At 34.5% G+C, this 23,613-nt stretch overlaps 2 protein-coding genes across 2 annotated transcripts in view; both read left to right on the forward strand.

Moving 5' to 3' along the window:
- Positions 1 to 822: 822 nt before the first annotated feature.
- On the forward strand, positions 823 to 22,205 carry LOC100256390 (protein PELOTA 1). Its single transcript, XM_002279839.5, has 16 exons — positions 823 to 954; positions 1,051 to 1,133; positions 2,843 to 2,918; positions 3,315 to 3,389; positions 3,473 to 3,529; positions 4,330 to 4,375; positions 6,579 to 6,654; positions 9,039 to 9,114; positions 9,913 to 9,945; positions 10,067 to 10,135; positions 10,710 to 10,816; positions 18,465 to 18,537; positions 18,694 to 18,732; positions 19,916 to 20,010; positions 20,911 to 21,017; positions 21,867 to 22,205. Exons 1-16 carry the CDS (start codon positions 904 to 906, stop codon positions 21,938 to 21,940), a joined length of 1,137 nt encoding a protein of 378 aa, XP_002279875.1. The 5' UTR covers positions 823 to 903; the 3' UTR covers positions 21,941 to 22,205.
- Positions 22,206 to 23,071: 866 nt separating this feature from the next.
- The window catches only part of LOC100247921 (ALBINO3-like protein 2, chloroplastic), a 41,462-nt gene continuing 40,920 nt past the window's right edge, over positions 23,072 to 23,613 (forward strand). Inside the window, exon 1 of the mRNA XM_002273321.4 lies at positions 23,072 to 23,514. Within this exon, the coding sequence (XP_002273357.1) occupies positions 23,150 to 23,514 (365 nt within the window). The 5' untranslated portion in view covers positions 23,072 to 23,149. The remainder of the gene's footprint in view (positions 23,515 to 23,613) is intronic.

The raw sequence follows: 23,613 nt of genomic DNA on the forward strand, positions 1-23,613 counted from the left end.
CGTTTTCTACTGATTCTATGTTCAACAAAATATTTTCTTATAGTTATATTTACAGACTCTATCTCACTATTTGATTTTACATCTATATTTATGGTTTTATAAAATTATTATTATTATTATTGTATATAATATCATATAATATTATACATTATAATAATACATATGATAACATTATAGATAAATTATATAAAATTTTGCATATATATTTTTCATAAGATTTTACATCGATTAAAACCTAACAAGATTGTAAAATTTTATTTTTTAAAACAAATTTCATTTTTCTTAATCAAATATTAAAAAAAAAAAAATTCCAATTGTATTACGGGCTTTGATCAAGAAACAAAGGTTAATTTCATTCATCTTCTTAAATACATTTAACTCTTGAAGGTTTTGAAATTTCATTATGCACCTTCCTTATTTTGAGCGAGAAGAGACATGAATAAAAATAAGAAATAAAAAGAATAAGAGAGGTATGATGAAATTTCAAACTTGTAGATTTTAAATGTATTTAGAATATGTTTGGTGGTGATTTTAGAAAACGTTTTTAGCATTTTTAATACTTAAATGATAAAAATTTTCAAGTGTTAGAAATATTATAAATATTTTCTAAAATCACTACCAAACAGACTTTTAGAGGGTGTTTGATAATAATTTTAAGTAGTGTCTTTAGTCTTTTTTATACTTGAAAGATAAAAATTTTTAAGTGTTAAAAAAATTAGAAATGTTTTCTAAAATGAATGTCAAATGCACTCTTAGCTGAAAATTTTCAAAAATATTTCATGGCCTATAAAACAAAGCCCAAGCCCATCCGGATTCGGGACTGAGCCCATCGCTTCACACGGTCCACAAGTCTCCCTCTATAAAGATTCTGAGAAGAAGAGAGAAATCGAAGTTGCAAGAAGCATGAAGATCATCAGGAGAGACTTAGTCGCCAACGGCCCCGGCAGCGTTAAGGTTGCTCCTCTTTCCATTTTCTCGAGAAAATATTTATTATCTTCTTCTTTTCTCGTCGAACAAACAGAGGTTTTGATGATGTGATTTTGGGTGCAGATGGTGCCGGTCGATTCTGATGATCTTTGGTATGCTTATAACCTAATTGCTCCAGGAGACACAGTTTTGGCTGTTACTGTTAGGTATGTTCTCTGTAATCTTTGTTAGCAAATTTTTTTAATTGATTTATTTGTTGTTAATTGCCGATTTATGCGGATTGGGTTTTGTGGTAAATTGAAATTGAATTTTGACAAGTTTGTTTTAGAATAACAATAAAAGTATTTGTGATGCGTTTACTGGATGAATTCAACCTTGAGAAGAGATAGGGTTCTTGGAGAGCATTAAGGAGGGTTGCAAGTTGCATGTATATTTATGATGATGCTGATTGCATGTCTTCTTGTTGGATTGGATGGGTGAGTTTATATTCTCACTTTATGGAAGGAGGCTAGGCATTTTGTATGTTATTGTTTAATGTAATGGATGGGGGATCAGTACCAGAGGAAAAAAAAAAGAATTATATTGAGATTTTCATATAGATTTAAGGATCATCTTGACTTGCATGTGTATTTAGGATAATAGTGATTATATGACTTCTAATTGAATTGGATTGGTTGCTGTACTTTATGGAACAAGGGACAGGCTTTTTGGTGGTTTTGTTATGCTTTTGATTATGACTATGAGCATTGAGTGTTTTTGGGGATTTGTGTTTGAGTGCGATGGTTTTTGTTGCACAAACCTTATAACTAGATAGACTTTGCATAAGGAGCATGGATTTCAGCTCTTTTCAGATCTATAACCTTATGTATGCCAGCTACTGACTTTGGGTGATGTCAGATCTTACAACACTTTGATTCCTTTGTCAGTGTCTTAGGAAACTACTGGTACAAAACTTTTTGGAAAATTCTTCCATGGGTTTAACTTTGTGAAGAACTTACTCTTTTAGGAGAATAGACACTAGAGAGTCTCTTATGCTTCTTGTTGCATGAAGTGTAGCAAGTGCATCTTGTCTAGTTTGTGGTCATTTGCATCCTTGTGGTGTGTTAAGAGGGTTATAGAATTGCTCATGATTTATATCATCTATATCTTTAGAGTCTTTAGACACTTTTCAAGGTTACTTATGTATTTTAACTATAAGTAGAGCTCCTAGCTTTCCAGATTCTGCTTCTGTTCAGATCATGTGCATGCGGGTTGTTAGGGGAGAAGATCAAAGTCAATGCTACCAAGCTAGAGAGGTCTCATAAAGGATAGATTCCTTAGAAAGAGTTTGGAACTGTTTTCAAAATGAGCTTGTACCTCAAAGCTGTGACCAAAGTCAACTGTGATACTTGAAATGTATTTTGCTCTATCTCAGGATGTCTCTTGGTTGAAGTTAATTTGAGTGAGACAAACTTATTCATTTAGCACAAGTAGGAGATATTCAAGGGTTGTCTGCTATCTTCAGCCGTAAGGCAGGTTATTTTCTGTCCTCCTACTCTTAGGCTTCCTGAAGGGAGCCTTGATTGGGTGGTTGGAGTACTCGGGCTTTCAGATTTATCTCAATTCAAGTTGCTTTGTGGGGGAAATGTTTGTGGAGATGCAGAGGGAGCACTTCTGAGGGATGGAGGACAAAAAAGTTTTGCTTGCATTTATTTTTTCTTAGTTTTTTTTTCCTCATATGCTTGCTACAAGTTTTTTGTCTGCATAATTGTCATACACAAGGGTAGAATTTTGGTGGTTGCACTAGTGGGTTATCTGCTTCAGGGAAAAGTTGTTGGACATAATCTTCTCTTAAAGTTTCTCTGTGCTCTACTTTCACTTGATATAACATGTTTTGTAATGCATTTTTACAATCACTATCTGCATTCTGCAATAGGAAAGTCCTAAGAGAGGTGGCTTCGGGAGGAAGGGATGCAGAACGTGTGAAGCTAAAGCTGGAAATAAAAGTTGAGGTATGACAAGGTCATTATCTTCAATATTTTTCTTCTTGGTGCTCAAAATTGTAATTTTATTTATTTCTTTGTTTTGATTGATATGAATTATAATGTTAATTTTGTCTTTCATTGTTTTAGTTTTGGTTGGTGCAACAAGATTATATTAAACTAGATAAGCATTTTTCTCAAGTGTATTAGGTGTCCTCTCCTTGATAAGCACAAGAGTAAGATTTTTTGGCAAGTCATGTTGTCCAAGTATCTTTTTTAGATAGAACTAGACTAGCAGGGAATGGAGGAGTAGGTTATTGGCTTTGAAAAATGCTTATTTTTGTACATGAATTTTACATTTATGATCCCTGAGCTAGGATTTTGTTTTAAGATGCTTTCAATGTAATTTCTGTCATTTTCTCTTAGGTTGCGGACTATGACAAAGTAGGGTCTGTTTTGCGTATACGGGGAAAGAATATCCTAGAGAATGAATATGTAAAGGTTGGTGCAGCATCAAATTCAACTCAAGTCTTATAAGCAGTTGTTTTTAATGCTGCAGGGAACTCATAATTATTTCACTGCAGATAGGGCAATTCCATACTTTAGAAATTGAGCAGCATCGCCCTTTTGTGTTAAGGAAGGTATGTTTTATTATCATAGATATGCTTTTTTGGTGTCTACTTCATGCATTTTGCATATCAAATTTTGTTGTACGTATGTCTTCTCGTAGTTAAATTGAACTTAAATTATACTAATTTTCATGGGAAACAAGGCCTATACATGGTTTTTATGGATTGTTTATTTAAATGTTCATTCAAATTTGGTATTTCTTATGTTATCATGCTATGGAACTTATAGTTTCAATGAGAATTGAAATGGAAAATCGTGAGAGCAATGAACATAGATATATACCTCTATCCTTGAAGCAAGCTTGTATTGAATAATTAGAGATGATCTTAGATAGTACAAGTTGACCTTGTGAGACGAAGAGTCACTCTAAATCACTTTAAGCCATCTTCTTATTAGGATTTGCCTTTGAGTGGCCTCATAGTTGGTGAAGGTTTCTGCCTCTGAATGGATTAACTGCCAAACAGAGGAGGAAAAAAAACCTAAAATATGCTGAAAGAAAGATAGTAATGGGTTGCTTCCATGTTATTTTGTGCAATTATGGTGGTCATGAAGTCACGATTCCTATTCCTGTATATTCTTATCAAGAGATTTAGTCCTTACTTATTACTGTCCCTTTGCTATACATTATATTGGTTGTTCTGATTGGAATCTGATTTATTTTCATCTCTAAATACCAAAGAGAGCATATATCTTTCTTGTTTCTTTAGTTGAATGATGTTGTCCATCAGAATTCAAATGTATTTCATTTTTTTCCTTATTTATGAACCATATCTAGCACTAATATGGGATATTTTTTTGTCAAATATTCTAGGTGGTTTGGGACTCATTGGCTTTAGATACACTCAATCAGGCCTCTGGTATGTCATCTTAGTTTCATGATTTTTTTTTTTTTTTCCTTTTAAGAAAATGTCCAATGTTGTTACCTTGGTCAGAGTGCATATTTAATATCAGAAATTAGTTTGCTGTTATCTTAGAAACTTGGTCTTTCTTCAATTCTTTGGGACATCCATCTGGGGATTCTTGAAGCTGTTTGAAAGATGGTTTTGGTGGCTAAATCAAATATTATTATTATTTTTTTATCAGTAAGTAATATGTATATTCAAAAGAGGCGCTAAAGAAGCAACTCAAATAGTTACAGTATAGAACAACTCACCCCCTTACAAAAGAACCCAAGCCACTATGAAAGCACAAAAAACCCTCTCCCTTAACGCATACACACCCATTCTATAAAATCTATTAAGGTCGAAGGACCATCTTTGGAAAATTTTGCTACATCAAATATCTAAATCAAATATTATTATTGCCCATGAATGTGATTCAATTTTGCTAGAATCATACAGCTATGTTTGGAAAATTTCTCACTTTGTTTTTTCAATCCTTTAGTCTGCTATATGTGCTCAAGGACCGGCATCATGGTTGACTGTCATGTGTGACAGATATATCAACAGGAACAATCTTTTCCCCTTACACTGATAAGTTTGTCTTTAATGTTGTTGATATATTTGTTAAAGACCATGATATACATTGTGAATCCAAGTACTGCAAGCTTAGGTTTTTTTTAGTAAAATTGGTAGTTCAACATGGTGTTAGAGTCTCATTTGGTAGGAGGTCACGTGTTTGAGCCTCCCATATTATTTCCCCAATTTATTGTGCAAGCCCAAAAGAGGCTAATTGTGGTTGCTTTTTTTACGGTCTATGCATCTCTACGCATGCGGTATGGGCTGCACGTTAGGGAGGGTGTTAAAAAGCATGATGTACATTGTGAATCCAAATCTTAAAAACTTAAGCTTTTAGGAAAATTCGTAGCTCAACAATATTAATTAACATTATTGATGTGTTGAATTTTATGGGTTTTCCTACTGTGTATTTTAAGATCCATGATGATATATCATTTTGTATAGTTGTCTTCTATGTATGCTGATTATTCAGAAAGATGGTTGGAATCCAACAGTGGTTGATCCCACCTACAACAGCTACTTCTTGGGAGGATGAATTGGGTTTCTGGATCATCTAGTTTTATTATATGAATTGTTTAAATTTCTTAACTGTAATGCTCTAAGCCCATCTTGTCAGAATGATTGGTCACCAATATACAATTTCCTCTCTAAGAATAAGGACTTCCTAGTAGTGAGTTTATCACTTTAAGCATGACACATGACCAGCCCAGCTGCAGTGTTAAAAGGGCCCATGTGGCACTGGATATAACTTATTATAAGCTACATGGACTAGAACATGGATCAAACATGCAGGACAAGACTGTTTTCTTACACGACAACTCTTGACAACTAGGAAATAGATATCCTGACATGACAAAGCTGGAAAAGTAGGACCAAGTATGTGGCAGGAACATGAAAGTTTTTGGCATATAGATATATATAATTTTCAGACTGGTAGGAGTCCTGGTAGTGGTCTGGCTCTTTAGTTTGTTGCTTTTTCTTGCCTTATGGGACCATTTGTATACCTCTCTTGTACTTGGGTGGTGCTTCTTTTTTGTTAGACGCCTTTATTTATACAATTTATCTTTGTCTATCAAAATAAATAAGTAAATAAAAGTTTTGGGAGATGAATCTCAACAAATAAAATTTAAAAGTTGTTATATGCTACAACTACTGTCTTATTATGTTTTTTGTTATGACTGTGTTCTTTTTCTTTAAAATGATATTTATAATTTTTCCCCATGTTGACCATGCATATGATACCAAAATTTTGCTTCAAAATTCTGGATACATTGCTGTGTATTGCATTCCTCCAATCATGTTAGAGAAGTGTCATATCTGATGCAAACATGGATTCTCTTCAGGGATCCACTTTACATAGCTAGATGCAATACCACTTTGTTGCTTGATTGTCTCTGAAGCATTGGTTGGCTTGCAAACCATCCCCCAGTTGTCTTATTCGGTTTGTTGCTGACATTTGGCGGTCTAGCTGGCAATGTTGTATTTAGATGACTTCCAATGAAATATGTCTTCTATTACAATGACACCATTTTATTTTGTATTAGGAAGGCTAAAAGTCTAAATTCAGGTTCTTACATAATGCTTAACTCCCTCTAAATTTCAGATCCTGCTGCAAGTGCTGATTTAGCAGTGGTTTTGATGCAAGAAGGATTAGCACATGTTATCCTCATTGGTAGAAGGTATGTGTAGTTGACTAGGACAGAATTCCTAATTGGATCCTAAGGTGACTCTTGTGACTGGTGTTTGCACAATAGTTAATCTCTACAAGAACCCTTTTATTAACTGAGATTTTTTTTCTTAATTTGCTTGTTGCCCTCTTATTTGAGCATTTAATAAATGTAAGCTTGAGTTTTGTGTCAGCATCTTTACCCTATTAGATCAAACTTTTGATAGCAGTGGAATTAAAATTTGAATTATATTTATTAGTTTGTGAGGAATCATTAGAAAGCCTAATTCTCAATAGGGTGAACTTTATCTGTCTTGCTTGACTCATATTGCCACATATTCTCTCCACTGTCAGAATCTTGGTTAATGTAGCTGACATGATTGAGAAGATTCAGAGGGATTTTCTGTAGTTCGGAACTTCGGATATGAGAAGGATGGTAGAGATGACTAAATTAGGTGGAGGGTGGTGAGTTTTTCCAAGTGGCTCTAAGGAGTAGAGCCTTTTCTGGGAAGTGGTTATGAGATTTCCCAGAGAACAGACATTCTCTTTGATTTTCTGTTATTATTAAGTAGTGGGCTGTAGGATTTGGATCTAAGATTAGATTTTGGAAAGATCTTTAGTAGAGGGAGGGAGGAAGGGAGGGAGGGAGGGGCTGGGGTTCACAGTTTGAAATCTCCATTTCCTGACTTTGTAGAATAATGAGGTAGATGGAGATTCCTGTGTTAATATTTTTCCATTTCTGCACCTTCTTGGAATTTTCACTATTTCCAAAACCTGAATGGTAGTGAAATATATTACCATTTTTTTTGCCTCCTTTTGTCCTTAGTAAGGTCTATTTTGTTTGTTTTAACTCCTGGCATGAGGTGTTGGTTATTGGATATGCGAAGCCTTCTCTCCTAGGAGTCCTTCCTGTCCATTTTTAACAGTGACAACTTGACTAGTTTCCTTCTAGCTGGCCAAATCACTATTGAAGTCCAAGGTTTTTATCCAAATTCAAAACTTTTGCATCTTTAGTGGCTTAAAAGTAGGCAACTGCCAATCATATGCTTTAGGTTAGTTGCCCTTATAAAGTCATGAATCTATATAGATCTGCTTTATGCTCGGTGAGTAAATAGTTAGTCAACCATATTTTTCTTCTGTCATATTTTTTATGAGCTTTGGATGACTCTCATCTTAGCTAGAACACCTTGGGGGACTTTGAAAGAAATTGCAATTATGATGCTTATTTCCTTTGTTGTCTTTGCTAAGAAATCTAGAAGCAGAGAGCTTTGGCAGTAGCGAAGCAGCTGCTTGGATGGAAAGGGATGACAGGATCTTCAATGATAAGTATCTGTCAGAGTTTGAGATGTGGGATAGAATTTGATCTTGACATCCTTTTTTGGGTGTCTGTTAGTAAAAAGTTTGTTGGATACTTCTACATGTATTATTTCAAGGAAAAACTGCTTACATCTTAGTAGAACACCATGTGTTTATTATCTAAGGTTGGTTGGCATTCTGATGAGTATTATTTTTTGCATGATTTTTGGCCTTTTGAAGGCATATCATTTTGTCTTCCATTTGGAGGATTAGACCACCAAATCAAGAGGGCAGTGATCTGGCCAAGTGTGCAACTAACTCTGAAGAGTCTGTAGGAGATGATGCCCCCTTGAAGCTTTTTGGTGGATTAGGAATGATGTTAATGTTTTGTTCGGTTGGGTGTTCTTGTACTTCTCTCTTTTCGTTTCTAATAAAATATTCTGCTTCCTTCTGACAAAAAAAAAAACAAAATTCTGCTTTCTATAAAAATGGAGTTAATATGTTGGAAATTAACATAGTTACAATGCATCAACTGGCCATTAATTTTAGAAAAGAATATGTTTTAGTGAGTTCCTCAAAGTTGGGACAAATGGTCTATTGCTATCTGGCTTTGATTATACCCGGAATAATGATGATGTATTACAGGACAGGGTCACCCCTGATGAATTTGTGACTACGATATCATTTGGTTTATTATTTTTCGTTATCCCTGCGCATGAAGTGAACATTTTTCTTTTTGGTCAATTCCAATCACAAATTGGATGATGATAATTGTTGGTGATGTTTTTTCCTTTTAACTTTTCTTGGATAAGTATGTGAAGGATGTTATCATGCCTTGGTTATTAAAATGAGAGTTTACTGACTGAAAGTTGAAGGGTTTGAAATTAAATATGGCCTTTAGCAGGGTGCTTAGGGGAAACCTATGAAATCCCAATATGGAATGGAAATACACTCCTGCTTAATGTAGAGCTAAGTGTACTGATCTTTGCTTTACACTGATCAAAGCATGCCCTTCACATTAGTGCTAATTTTTCATATTTTTTGTGGCATATTTTACATGTTCAACTTTCTCATCCATTACTGCTGCTAAAATTTCAACAGCCTTACAATTACTCGCTCCCGGATAGAAGCTTCAATTCCTCGCAAACATGGGCCTGCTATTGCTGGTTATGAGGCAGTATGTTGCTTGATCTTGTCCATCAACTATTTCTAAAAGTACCTTAGTGGTTGTTAGCATGTTTGTTAGAAAACTTACAATCCAATGATATAATTCATTTTCCTGATGTAAATCTTATTTATTGCTTGGCTGTATCTCATCTTCAGTGTATCTTATGGTACAAATATGATGCACAATACAATGATACAAGTACAACAATACATATGAACAACAAATATTAATATTTGCCTAGTGAGAATCTGGAACTAAAATTTATAGCCAAAAATTCAAAAAGCTTTGTTTTGTAGATTTTGTAAAACACCTATGCATTAAACTTGCATCTTGTTAACTTAAACTTTTCAAAACTCTAGTTTTCAATGTTCATACTATGACATAATTTAACTCTTGAAATCATATAAATTTCATAATTTAACACCCAGAAAAAATGGTACATGATGTGCTTTGCAAGTTAACAACCATGATTGCTAGGGTTTTAATCCAAATTGACTTAATATTCATTTTTGGCTTATTATATGACAACTTAACTTAAGCATTTAAATCAATTTGGTAGTTTAATATTGTGTTAGAGCTCTGATTTACGGGACCTTGTTTGCTGATGTTTATTTTCCCTGTTTGTTGAGCTCGCATGCAAGCCCAAAAAAGGTTGTGTATGAGGCAGGGTGTTAAGGGTTTAGCTCAAATTGACTTGATATTCATTGATAGCTTAAACTTCTAGCCAAATTGGTGGCTTAAAAGTAGCTAATGAGAATATTTTTAGGAACTTAATAATTTAACTGATTCTGTTTGTTGCTTTTACAGGCTTTGAATAAGTTTTTCGAGAATGTTTTACAGGTGAGTTCAATCAGAATTTTAAAATGTAGCTTCTTGTGTAACCTCCTGAGATTATGTTTCTGTCTTGTCAAATTTCACACACAAAATTCCAAAATACCTAACACGTTATCATGTATTTTAGGCTTTCCTGAAATATGTGGACTTCAATGTTGTTCGCTGTGCTGTCATTGCAAGTCCAGGTTTCACCAAGGTCTGTGATAACTTTGTTTACTTCCTCAATTGATTTTAGTGTGGTATTACTAAGATGTCATGAATCCTGAACTTTACTTAAAAACGACTCATTATTTTTTGTAAGAATCTTCTTCTTCCAGGTTTAACACATATTTATGGGAATCTTCTTGACATAAGAAATATGGAAGCAACTTCAAAAAGTTACAGAAAAAGAAAAGTGAAAGCCTCTACAATAATTCCTTGATACAAGAAAAAAATTTATTTGTCTATCCAAAAATCCAAAGACCTGATATATTCAAATGAACTAATTCATGATCCTTTCCTTTGTGATGTGTTTTCTTTTGGTTGTTTTCTGTTTTTACTTTGCCGTGTTTTCCATTTTCTCTTTCTACCATCTTCTTTCCCATTTTCACCTAAAAAAAATTGTCTTCTTCCCTATTTTTCCTTTTCTTTGATTGTATTGAGTAATTTTTTATTATTTAAACAAATATAATATAGTTTCTTACCAAAGACCATGTCCCTCTCCATAAATATTTTAATACAGGATTATATTCTTATTTGATCTGAATGGTTTATTATTATGTATGTTTCAGGATCAATTTCATCGTCATTTATTGTTGGAGGCAGAACGAAGACAGCTGAGATCTATTATTGAGAATAAGTCACGCATAATTCTTGTGCATACGTCCTCTGGATACAAGTATGGTCACTTTCTTCTTTACTTTTGGTACTCGCTATTTGATTTCAGTAATGAGTAATGTTTTGGAACTTTTTAAATACTCTCAATTTTTTTTTTTTGACTCATAATTTTAACATTTCAAAATGATATAAATCCGTGTGTCAAAGGTAGAAATGCTTAAATTGCCTTGAAGTTTGTAAACAACATTTTAATTGATTAAAGATGATGATATTGAATTTCAAATTTTACCAATTGGGTCTTTCCCCCCTTAATCTAGATCCTTTTTATTTTTTTCCTTTCTTTCAATTGGGAAGAGTTCATCATCCTTCTTTGTAAGTTTCCCTATATATATGGAATGTTATGTTTGTTTATTGTTAGGAAAAAAAATGTAAACTTTTTTTTTGTTTTTGATAGGTAAATGATTATAATATTAAGAAAGTGCCAAAAAGGGTGCATCAAAGTATACATGACGTATACAATGGATGCCAAAAGGCATAAAAGAAGGAAGGGAAAACAAGAAACTACTCCCTTCCTCAATAAGAACCTAACCAATCAATGAAATCTAATAAGGACATTGGACCTTCAACTATATACAACTTGGTCCAAGACAACAAATTACAAAGAAACAAGGTTTTGAGCCTTTGGTCAGAAAGTTCCTCATTATCAAAGGATCTTTTCTTTCTCTTATTCCACATTGTCCAAAAGAGGCATAAAAGGGGCTACTCTCCATGCTTTTTATCGTTTCCTTCCAACAAAGGAGTCACACCACCCTAACAAAGTCTTCTCTTACAGAGTAACGTAACACCCAAGAAACGCCAAAAAGAGAGCAAAAACTGCCACAAAATCTTCGCCTTGCCAATGTAGCAAACTGCGGTCAATTGACTTCTTCTAAATATGACAAAGAATACATCTATTAGCCAACTTCCAACTCCTCCTTTAAAGTTGATCTAGAGTCAAAGCTTTTCCCCAAGATGCTTCCCAAGCAAAAAAACTTGCTTTAGGTGGAGCCCATGCATTCCAAACAACCCCTACTAGAAAATGCATTGTTCTCCTAGGCTCTAGAATAGGTTAAAGAGGCTTAATGGAGAAAGTTCCATTTTTTGTCTCCAACCAAATTATCTTATCCTCTCCTTCCTCATTCACCACCTTATCTTGCAACCTAAAAGGGAAATGCTCCACAACCCCAATCTCCTAATCATTTAGATGCCTAGAGAATCTAGGAGTCCAAATACCCCTTTCACCAGATTGAATCCATAAATCCACCACCCATGGCTCTTTTGAGCTAGCTATGGCAAATAAGGAAGGAAAAGGGACACTCAAAGGCTCATCCCCACACCATATGTCCTTCTAAAACTTTACCCTCATTCCATGGCCCATGGAGAAGGATACTCTACTATTGACAATCCCCCCAATCTCCTTATAGCCTTCCATAGCCCAAACCAAGACACATCTCACTTTTTTAGAAGACTACCCCCTTCCAACTTCCCTATATTTGCCACAAACAATCCGCCTCTAGAAAACCTCCCTTTCCATTGCAAGATGCTAATTCCGTTTGCAAAGTAAAGCCTTGTTGAGCGAGGAGAGACGCATGACTCCCAAGCCCTTTTCTTTTATTTGAACAAATAGTAGCCCAATTCACTAAATGCAACTTTCTCTCTAAAGGCCCATCATCCCATAGGAAGTCCCATTGAATCTGTTCCAACATCAAACTCACTATCCTTGACATCTAGAACAACGACATGAAGTAGATAGGCGAGCTAGATAAGTGCTCCAAATCAAAGTGAGTCCCCTCCCTTTGAAAAAAAAATGTAAGATTGATCAAGCTAAAACATTCAGGTTAATTAGTTGTACCGTTTGAAATTTGATCATGTTTGGATGACTGGGGTGGAATGCATAAGAGAGAGCAGTTGTGGATTTGATGATCAAAGATGCCTAAATTGAGCTTATCCCTTGGAAAGATGCTTAACAATGAGGACCAATTGTGTGGTGGACCATGATATTCATTTTGAATGTCGACATGTTGAATCACAACTAGTACTTGAGCAGGGAGAATTTAGAAATATTGGAAATTGTGTGATCTAATCCATCAGCATAAAATGTTCAGATTTTTTGAATCTCATGGTTTAGATTGATTGTACAAAAGATCCCTTAAGTTTGATGTTACTAGAATTAGAATTTAGATATTGAAAAATAAAATAAAATGTAGTAAAAGTTAGATATAATGAAGAAACATTGATTTCTTACTAGTTGATTAACTGGTGGTTTGATTTTTTTAGATAGCTATGTGATGTTAAGTACAAACTCAAAAATACTATTATCTAGTCCAATTAGGGATTTAGCTTAAGAAGGGCAAACTAGAATAATAATGGAAGGACAATAAAAATTTTAGAATAATATATACAAAAAATGGCATGTTGATTGATAGTATTTTTATTTAATGCAGTTATTATTGTCCCTGACGACTTTTTATATTTTGAAGTCATTGCTTAATAACATCATTATTTATGACATTAAATTATATATTTCTTAGCATAATCAAGTTACCATTCGTCCATTGGTCTCTCATTTAATTGTGCAATTAATTCTTCACAATGTTCATTGAAGAAAATGCCTCTCTATAGTATCAATGACAATTGGTATGATTACTGTTAAAGTTATTAGTAATTAAACTAATGAATGCATAGGGCATTGTGTATCCACGAGTTTATTTGCTTATAACATTGACACTAATTCTAGGGTAGCTATAGAGAGGACATTTTTTGCTATGAATAATTATAAAAAATTGATTGCACAATCAAATGGAAGATCAATGAATCAATGATAGTTTGATAGTTTGTATTCAGAAAGGTATTTTTTGCATTGATAATGATGTTATTATGCAATGCTTTCAAAATAAAAGAAATTGTCTAAGATAATAAAAGCAATATCAAGCTCTAGATCATTAGGGTGCACAACGTATTTGCAATCCTAGGGATATATATATATATATATATGTGTGGTAAAATTCCATTCGAAGCTCTGGATCATTAGGGTGCATGTATTTGCAATCCTAAGGATATTATATTTAGGCAACGAAAGCATTCTAAGATTAAAATTTTAGATTTAGGAACATTTCTTTGATCTGAATGTTTTCAAATCATTTGTAATCGATGAAGGGAATGATGTGAATCTTGAATACCTCACTATTTTTGGCTTGATGGCTTTCTCCTAGACCTTGACATTAGAAAATGGTGGGATTCTCTCTTTGTGAGGATGGAGGCTAGGACTCCGCTAAAGAGAAGAATTGGGAACTAATGGACAAACAAGGATTAAATGGGCCCCTTTACCACATCTGTACAAATAGAATAGCCCATTTATATATCTAGTCACCAAAAAGAAGCGACAAGGAAGCAAAGCTGTCTACGAAGCTTTGCTCCCCCCTGTAGTCATAGCACTCGACTCGTCATCTTTGGAAGACAATGACAAGAGTGTTTAATCCTAAACTCCTAAGGGGGTTCATATAGATTTACTTATAGGCTTAAGTGACTTGAGCCCATCTTGGCCTTTGTCACTCAATTTAGCTCATTGGGTTTTAATTAATTAATTAGCTCTATTAGATTTCAATTAATTAATTAGTTCAATCCAAAAGGACCATTCGTTAGCTCTTATGTAACCTTACATATTTACCCAAACATCTTTATACACACATATAAATAAAAAACCCAAATATCCCTCGAACAATGTGCCACCAAGGAATGGGAGCTTGAGTGGAGACCATTGGGACCTATTGGAAAATAATGGCTCCTTGAAAATCCAAATCTTAAATTGATTTAACATTCAACTATAAAAAGTTAGCTACACTAGTATCTTATGATATTAAATCAAGATAAAAAGTTTGAGTCTGCAACCTACTAACTACTGCATGCAAGCTCATGAACTAGGTGTTTATAATCTAACGAGATATATATTATCAATCTCTCAAGATTACCTCTACTATCCTTGAGTCTCAGATCTTTTGATTATGTGATCAATTAACACACTCTAGCTCAACTAGAGCATATGTCAAATTTCATTAAAGGAATTACTGCAGTCACAAATTTCATGATCATAATGTCTTAATATCATCAAAGGGGACATATTGTCTCAAACCAATGAGATATCATGGTGCCTATCTTAAGAATACTTGTCGCCGCTTGCCTTAATCAACAATAACCTAATTCAAAGGGAATATATGACCACTTTAGGATATCTCCCGTAGGTCAAAACCCTTAATGAACTCAGCATTAACTCAATATTCTTTCAAAGTTGAGAGCACAATCAACATAGTAGTTTGGTGAAGTCATGAATACCCGATAGCCAACGTTATGACTCATTGTAGGTCTTATTCAACGTTATCAATCTCTCAAAATTACCTTTACTATCCTTGAGTCTCAAATTCTTCTATTGTGTGATCAATTAACACACTCTAGCTCAACCAGAGCATGTGTCCAATTCCTCTAAAGGAATTATTGCAGTCACAAATTTCATGATCATAATTTCTTAATATCATCAAAGGGGACACACTGTTTCAAATCCATGAGATATCATGACGCCTATCTTAAGAATATTTGTCGTCACTTGCCTTAATCAACAGTAACCTAATTCAAAGGGAATATATGACCACTTTACGGTATCTCTTGTAGGTCAAAGCCCTTGATGACCTCAAAATTAGCTTAATATTCTTTCAAAGTTGAGATCTCAAATAACATAGTAGCTTGGTGAAGTCATGACTACCTAATAGCTAATGTCATGACTCACCGTAGGTCTTACCCAACGTTAACCATACACACTAGTGTGTTTGCATGAGAAACTAATCCTAATGATTGGGACAAGTCATTCCTCCAATTCGAAGATGGTGCACTATAACCTTAGATTGTTAAAGTCCATGAATGAGCTATGAATAACTCGTGAACTTGCAAGGAACTCATGACTTCGAGCTTCCATGCAACTTGTAGTGCAATACAGATGATGTAGGCCTGAATACCCAAATCAATCATAATGTATAAATAGGACAATAAAAGGATACCAAAATCATAAATATTAATGGAATCTTAAATTGTTATATCATGTCATGTTTTTTAGGGCTCTACCCTAACAATATCAACTTTTGTTATCATTAGTTTTAAAATTTTTGTTGTCCTTGAACTTATTGTTCTAGGTTGTCCCTCTTGAGCTAAATTCCTGGATCCACCACTATTAGAGGAAATTATATTGATGATTATCCATTAAAAACATATACTCACGTTTGTGTTCCTTAAAGGACGCTTAAATTGTTAGAATTTGTTAAGACAATTAAAGATAGAAGTTGTGATTTCCCACATTTAGAAGGATGGAAATCAAGCAGTGTACCGGTCAACTGATATGGGCCATGTCTTGAAGAACTTTGAGATTTAATAGAAGAATATGCCACAAAAGTTGGTAAGAGTTATCAAGACTATTGGAAAGGTTGAGCTTTTCCTAGATGGGTTTGAGTGCATAGTCTTCTCACTAAAAATTGAGGTAGACTATAATTTAATGGTGAAAAAATTGAAGAGCAAAAGAAGTAGAACAACAAATATCACTGCTTCAAGTAGAAACATTTTTTTTTTCTTGTGGTATGGTGTGCTTTATAGACTTCCTTATACTAGGATGAAGCCCTCTCCTTTGCTATGTGCCCATTAAAAAAAAAAATAATATATATCTCTAATTCTCTGATAAAAAGGAACTCTTAGCCTATCCTTAATGACAGCACAGAAGGAAAAGGCAGCTTTCATCACAAATAATAATATAAAGTTGAATGAAAACAGATATAAAATTCATAGAAAATCAATTTGCTTTTTAATCTTAGATTAGATATTACCTCATAGTTATTTGCTACATTTATAAGAAATTAGCTGTTTTAATATTGTATTAGCATCATAATAGTTGGACTAAGGTTTGTAGAGGGATGTTCTTGAGCAGCTTGACCAGATGAAGCATGGTCAACGTGCCTGCATTTTTCTGGTTTTGCTACAATAATGTAATATTTATAACAAAGATAATTGGAGTGCCCAAAAGAACTACTTTTCAACATTCAAGACCATGGTTGTCTATAGATGATACTCTCCAATTCATAAAAGAGTATATTTTTTTGATAGGTAAGCAAATATATTTAAAGCACTTGGAAAAGGTGCACAAAGTACACACACAGAATACAGGTTGCCAAATGCAAGCAGGAGGAAAGAAAAACAATAAACCAACACCCAATACAAAAGCCTTCATCCTAAAGCCTAGAAATACGTAGAAACCTAGGCTTAACAAACACTTGGGTGAAACCAACCTGAATCACCCCACTACTGCACATCCACTTTTCCTTGCCCTTCCTGAAACCACCACCTTCTGCCCCTTAGGAATTACAAAATAAGCCCATGACTCCAAAATCCTTACCTTAAGGCCAGGTGAGACATCATTGGTCTCTCTCCTCTTCTATAATCCTCTTAATTTTGAGGAGAGACGAACACCTAGCCTCTAAGCTAACCAACAGCAACCCAAAAAATAAAGCCTACCCGGTCACTACACACTTCTAGGTTTACAGTCCCCTACTAGGGCTCCCAAAACCTGAAGCCCCTTCCTTACTACACAGTTCTAGGTTCACAATCTTGGCATCCTTGGGCTGATTCTCTGGGGATTCCACAGCCAAGCCCTTGCCAAAAATCTTATGCAGAGGCCTGTAAATGTCACCCTTACCCTTTGCTAAGAGTCCCACATTCTTCTCCCTTCATAGAACCAAGCTTTCGGTCCTCCCTGAAAAAAACCCTCGTCTTTGGACATTGGAAGAAGCCGAAGAAGATGACCTTCCCATCAACCGACAAACTGGAGATGAAAACTTGTCAGAGAAACCTCCATCTGGAAATCCAGCCACTTCCTCCACGAGGGCTCCATCAGTAAGGAGAAGACAAATAATTGATGACAAAGGAGTCGGAGCTGAGAATGAACCTAACCTTCCACCATCATCGGAGCCGCCATCTGCAACACTGATATCCAAAGGAGCCCTCTCTCCCTTAAAAAGGCCCTCCCTGTTCAAAGCCTCTTGGCCCAAACTTACCCAACCCACATAAAAGAGAATATGATATTTTAGTTTATTAGCTTCCATTCACAAATATGAAATATTTACATGTGTTTTGGAATGATCATATATGCTATTCTGGCATTGATGTTTTTTCTACACCCATGGACTTCTGTCACACAAATATAAACATTCACATTATTAATCATGATATCCATATATGCTTCACTAGCTGTGGGATAGCATATGCAAATTCATGCTTTGGTATATAACTCCTTTACAAATTATTGGATGGATGGTTAAGCAATAACCTTATCATCTATAAGGTCGTTATTATCAGAGTAAATATGTTATATTAAATACAATTCAGGAACAGCTATTATAAAAAGTGTTTAGACTATGGAATTAAAGCAATATAGGTTTGATGTTTCCTTCTTTCTGGGCATTTCCAAAGGTTTCATTCTTATATCCATGTTGTGTTTAATGACTTGGACTAGATGTTGTGAGGTGGTTTAGAGAATTGGGTTGATATTGTACTTTTTTGCTTTCATGTGTTAGATGGTTTATTATTAAGGTTGTTAACTGCAGATGCCTTATTATTACTTGATGTCAAATTTTTGTGTACAGGCATAGTTTAAAAGAGGTTTTGGATGCACCAAATGTGATGAACATGATAAAGGATACAAAAGCAGCACAAGAGGTAGGATGCAAATCCTTCTTGGTTAACATCTTCATCTGTCTCTTTCTGATTTTGTTTCTCTTCCTAACTCTTGTTGTCTGTTCAAACCTGTTTGTTAAGCGAGCTCTGTCCATCTTTGCCTTGAAATAACAAATATCTTTCTCCCCCTTTTTGTAGGTCCAAGCTCTCAAAGATTTTTTCAACATGCTTTCAAATGTCAGGTTCTACTCTTGAGATGTATGTTTTGCTTGGTTTATAGATGGTAATAACTGAGATGCAATATCTGAAATTAGAAATAAAATGAATTGCTTACATGTTATCGTTGTTCAGTCATGAGTGGTAATTATGAAAATTGGTTTTACCTGATGAAAGTAACAGGAACCTGATTTTAAGTCATGGTATTCTCTAAGTAGTTAACTTCTCCTTAAGATTATTTCCTCAGGAACTTTTGTAAATCTATCTGGAGGACAAACTCATGTTGATTTGGAAACCAGGTTTATTAGCCTGATTATCAATATAGAGACTGCATATGAACATTTCTAAATCCATCTGGAGGACAAACCCATGTTGATTTGGAACCAGGTTTGTTAACCTGATTATCAATATAGAGACTGTGCTTCTCAAGCCTTATAATAACTAGTCAATTATGCATGTTACGACTCTCTCCCCCCTCCCTTCCACACTCTCCCTTTGAATCCTTACACTGGGCATTTCTTTGAACTCCTTTCATATTTTTGTTTGTTGTTTAGCTTATGTTTTTTTAACCGAAGTTCAACGATCCACTCTTTTAGCTCAATGTTTAGGTATATAAAGCAATTATTCTCTCTCTCTCTCTCTCTATCTATCTATCTATCTATCTATCTCTGCCAGTATATTTTTTCTGAATTCTATAGTTGTAGATTCACTTATTGTATGTCATTGTTGATATCTCCCTATCTAATCATGAGCTTGGCTTTGTTTCTTGGATTAGGAATCGTATTACTGAAATAAAATTTCGACTATGTATCTCTGCCAGTATTTTTTTTTTTTCTGAATTCTATAGTTGTAGATTCACTTATAGTATGTCATTGTTGATCTCCCTATCTAATCATGAACTTGGCTTTGTTTCTTGGATTAGGAATCGTATTACTGAAATAAAATTTCGATCCCAAATTTCCAATTGTGGCTGATTTTCATTCTTTTTTTGGTTGGGGGGAGATGATTTTAAACTTTGTATATGCAAATTTCTTCTATTTTTCTCAGCACTTGGGAGTTTTTTTTCATTGTCCATATTTTGGTCAGAATATATATGATGGATGAATAATTTGATTTTAGTCAGTGGTTCTACTTTTGCTGTTCTTCCCCTTCCCCCCTCTTTTGTATGTTGTAAATTTGTAATCGAGTCCTTTATATTCTGTAGGATCCAGCTCGGGCATGCTATGGACCAAAGCATGTTGAGGTTGCCCATGAAAGAATGGCTGTGCAGACGCTTCTTATAACTGATGATCTCTTCAGGTGTGTATAGTAAGGATAGTTCTATGTTGCACTAATGTGTAGGCTGAATGGGAAGCAGTGCCTGTCATATCAGCATTTGATGGATTCGGTGCTTTGATCAAGTGATATTTTCCAATTTTTGTTGAATGCTTTTGAATTTGGGGTTACAATAGTCAGGATCAACTGGATGTATGCTAGTTATGCTCATGAGGAAGTTCTTATGCTGTTACATTCAAAAATTACAATGCACTTGCTTTTTCCCACATGAGTGACATGACACCTTCAGTCCTTAGCTTCAGATGTTCAAAGATTGCTAGGTTCAATACCAGACATCTGACACAATATTATTTTAATGAATACATCTCACAAAACTTTGGTCCTAACATCTTTGCAATGAAATTGGTAGGAGAGGTGAAAATTATTGTGTAGGGTATTTGTGTTCTAGCTTGAACCCCAATAGGTTGGTGGGGTTGACTGAGAAGCTGAGCTAGATTTTCTTGTATTGCCCCTATTTTCTGGTTTTCTAGCTGGTTTCTCCTTTTTATTCTTTCTTTTCCTATTATTCATTTGGGTTCATCTTATGTATGTTGTGTGCACTCTGGCTGCAGTCCTTTTTGCACTTTCTATATAATTGTTTGCATATAAGGGAAGAAAAGGAAAAACAACTCGATCTAGAACCCTTCTCTAAATGCTCTGGTTGACAGCAATAGCTGGTTGCTTCTCTGGAGTTAGAACATCCCAGATGTCTAATCCAAGAAGGACCAGAATTTTTTTATTCTTTTTGTTTTTCCACCACATGGTCAAAACCACCTGTGAAGAAGGGTGTAAATCATCACTAATCGATGAACTCAGATATGTTAGCTTCTCTTCTTTAAATGGTCGAGTTTTACAAAGATTTCTTGCTGCTGTTTTGACTTCCAGGAGTGCTGATATTCCAACAAGGCAAAAATATGTGAATTTTGTCAATTCAGTCAAGGATTCAGGGGGCACTGCTCATATATTCTCATCCATGCATGTGTCAGGAGAACGTGAGTATATCTTTTTCTCTTTGATTTACATTCTTGTATCAACTGTTCTATATTTATGAACCAGTTCATAGGCAGGACTGTAGAATATCTTACTGAAATCCCTGAATTTTGCAAAATAGAAACTAATCTGAAAGAGAATTGATAGTAAATTTTCAAAGACAATTGATTTTCAGGCATTTTTGAAACCATTCTTGGTAGGGATGTAAAAGGGTTTAGATAGGTCTTTTTTTAAGGAAAAATCAAATGACCCACTATTGTCAAATTATGCGTGAATTAACACAGAATCGAGTTCCTAGTAATGAAAAATCAAACCAAATCAATCTTGTTTAAGGTTGGTTTAGTTCGATTTAGGTGATTAGTTGGATGCAAATCAATTTAGGCCATAAGTCGAATTCAATTTTAAAAGTTAATTAAAACCAATTTCTGTTTTGAGTCTAAAATATATTTAAATTTCTAGCCTAATGCATCATGAATGCATTTAAAAAATAATTTAACTATAACATAATGACAATGAACCACTTTAATAGAGTACAAAATATACCTGGCAATGAATTTAAAAAAATTCATCAAACATAAATCAATTATAAATTACTAGAGATACAAGTCTTAAAATGTTGGTTTGATTAGGTTTTTATTTGTTAGAGAAAAAGAGCGAGTTTCATGATTATGGGAAATTAAACTGATTTGATTAGTTTAGTTAGATTGGATTCGATCGATTCTATCTGTTTTTTCAGCTTTCACTTACAACCTAATTCAATTGATTAGCGTAACCAACCTTTGTTGTATCATCTTGTTTTCTTGAACATCATTTTGTTGATGGGTTTCACTAATCAAGAAATTGGATAACAGAGCTGGCACAGCTGACTGGAATTGCAGCAATTCTCCGGTTCCCTCTGCCAGACCTGGAAGACATCGAGATGTGACTGGTCCGCCCAGTCCTCCCAATCCTCGGCCCATAAGAAAATCAACTTGTTTGTGCATCCTAATTTATCTGGAACCATTTATTGAACAAGTACCATTATATCTAAAGCAGAAACAGATGGCCGGAGCTTTTTTTGGTTGCGAAGTTTGTATAATAGTCGAGGCAATTACTTGTTGTTTGTTTAATCGTGGTGATTGTGCAGTTAATGAAAGTCTACATTGTAATAATTTATTCATTATTTTCCTAAAGTTGTTTCTCCTCTACAAGCTTCACTGTAGCGTTGTGTATATTTGTCTACATTTTGCCTCCCATTGGATTGAGTTGGGGTTGAGTTTTTACAACCACGAATTAACTTTAAAAGTTGTATAGTTCTACATGCAAGCTCGAGTGTTTGAGCAATTTCATGAGGTTAAAAGAGTGTGTTAAGGTTTTCGGTGGTATTTGGTTTGAGTTTGGGCTAAGTTTAAATCAAGATTCAAACAATTTAAGTTTAATTTTAACCGAATTAATGTTTTATAATATTTATAATATATATTATCATATATAATAATGCTCATTTAAAATATGTTATATAATATATTATTTTTTTTAAAAAAATATATATAAATTTATGTTTTTTTATTTTTAATTATCTTAAAAATTTTATTTATTTATTATTTAATTTTTGATATGAATATATGATAAACATTTTAAAAATATTACAGATAGATTTTGAATTATGTAATCTAATTGATCTTATTAACTTGATTAATCCGAGTATAATTTGAATAATCTTAATTCAATCCGAGATTAACAAAATGAAGTTGGATTGGATTTGGGTTGAGTAGTTTATATTAGGGTTGAGTTAAGATCAAGTTGATTATTTTTTAATTTGAATTGTGTTCATATTAACTATCAAAATAACTAATCTATTCAAGTTACAGAACTAAATAATCTTACCTTAAAAGGAATGAGGAAAAAAAAAGGGTATTTTGAATGGTCGTTTTGATGGCTTTCGAGGGGATTGCTTTTCCACACACGGGTGTGTTTTCAACACTTCTAATCAAATTACCCAAAAAGAGATTGCATTGGGCTTTTAGAGAAGGGTTATTTGATTAAAAGGGTGAAAACCCAAATTTGGAAGTCTAACGGTCGAACTGATAAAAGGCCCAATTCCCTGTCCAATAAAAGCCCGTTTCTCCTCGGGATTTCACCACCGCCACCATCGGCAATGGCCACCTCGGAGAAGCTCCTCACACACCTCCGACGACGACGTTTCCGTGAAATCTCCTCTCTTTCTAACTCGCTCTCCTTTGCCGTCCCTCCTCCAATCTCACATCGCAGCCTCATAAACCCTAATTCTCACTATCAGCTTCACCATCATGGCTTGTTTAAATCCAGACATAATCTTTATTTTCCGTCAAATCTCATCTCACTTGCGCCATTCAGCTTCTCTCACTCGCGGTCCTTCTCCAGCGGTGATTCGGACTACGTGGGAACGGACGTTGCTGTCGAGTCGGCCATTGAGTCGATTCCTCCAGTTCGTTTTCTGGTTTCATTGCTGGATGGATACCATGATGTTACTGGATGGCCTTGGTGAGTTGCTTTTTTTATTTGTTTAATGAGAAAAATGCATGAAAGGGAAGAGGAGAAGTGAAATTGTTTTTCTGACTTATTTGCTGGGAAAATATTGGA

This window comes from Vitis vinifera, chromosome 4, assembly GCF_030704535.1.
Source record: "Vitis vinifera cultivar Pinot Noir 40024 chromosome 4, ASM3070453v1".
Classification (NCBI taxonomy): domain Eukaryota; kingdom Viridiplantae; phylum Streptophyta; class Magnoliopsida; order Vitales; family Vitaceae; genus Vitis; species Vitis vinifera.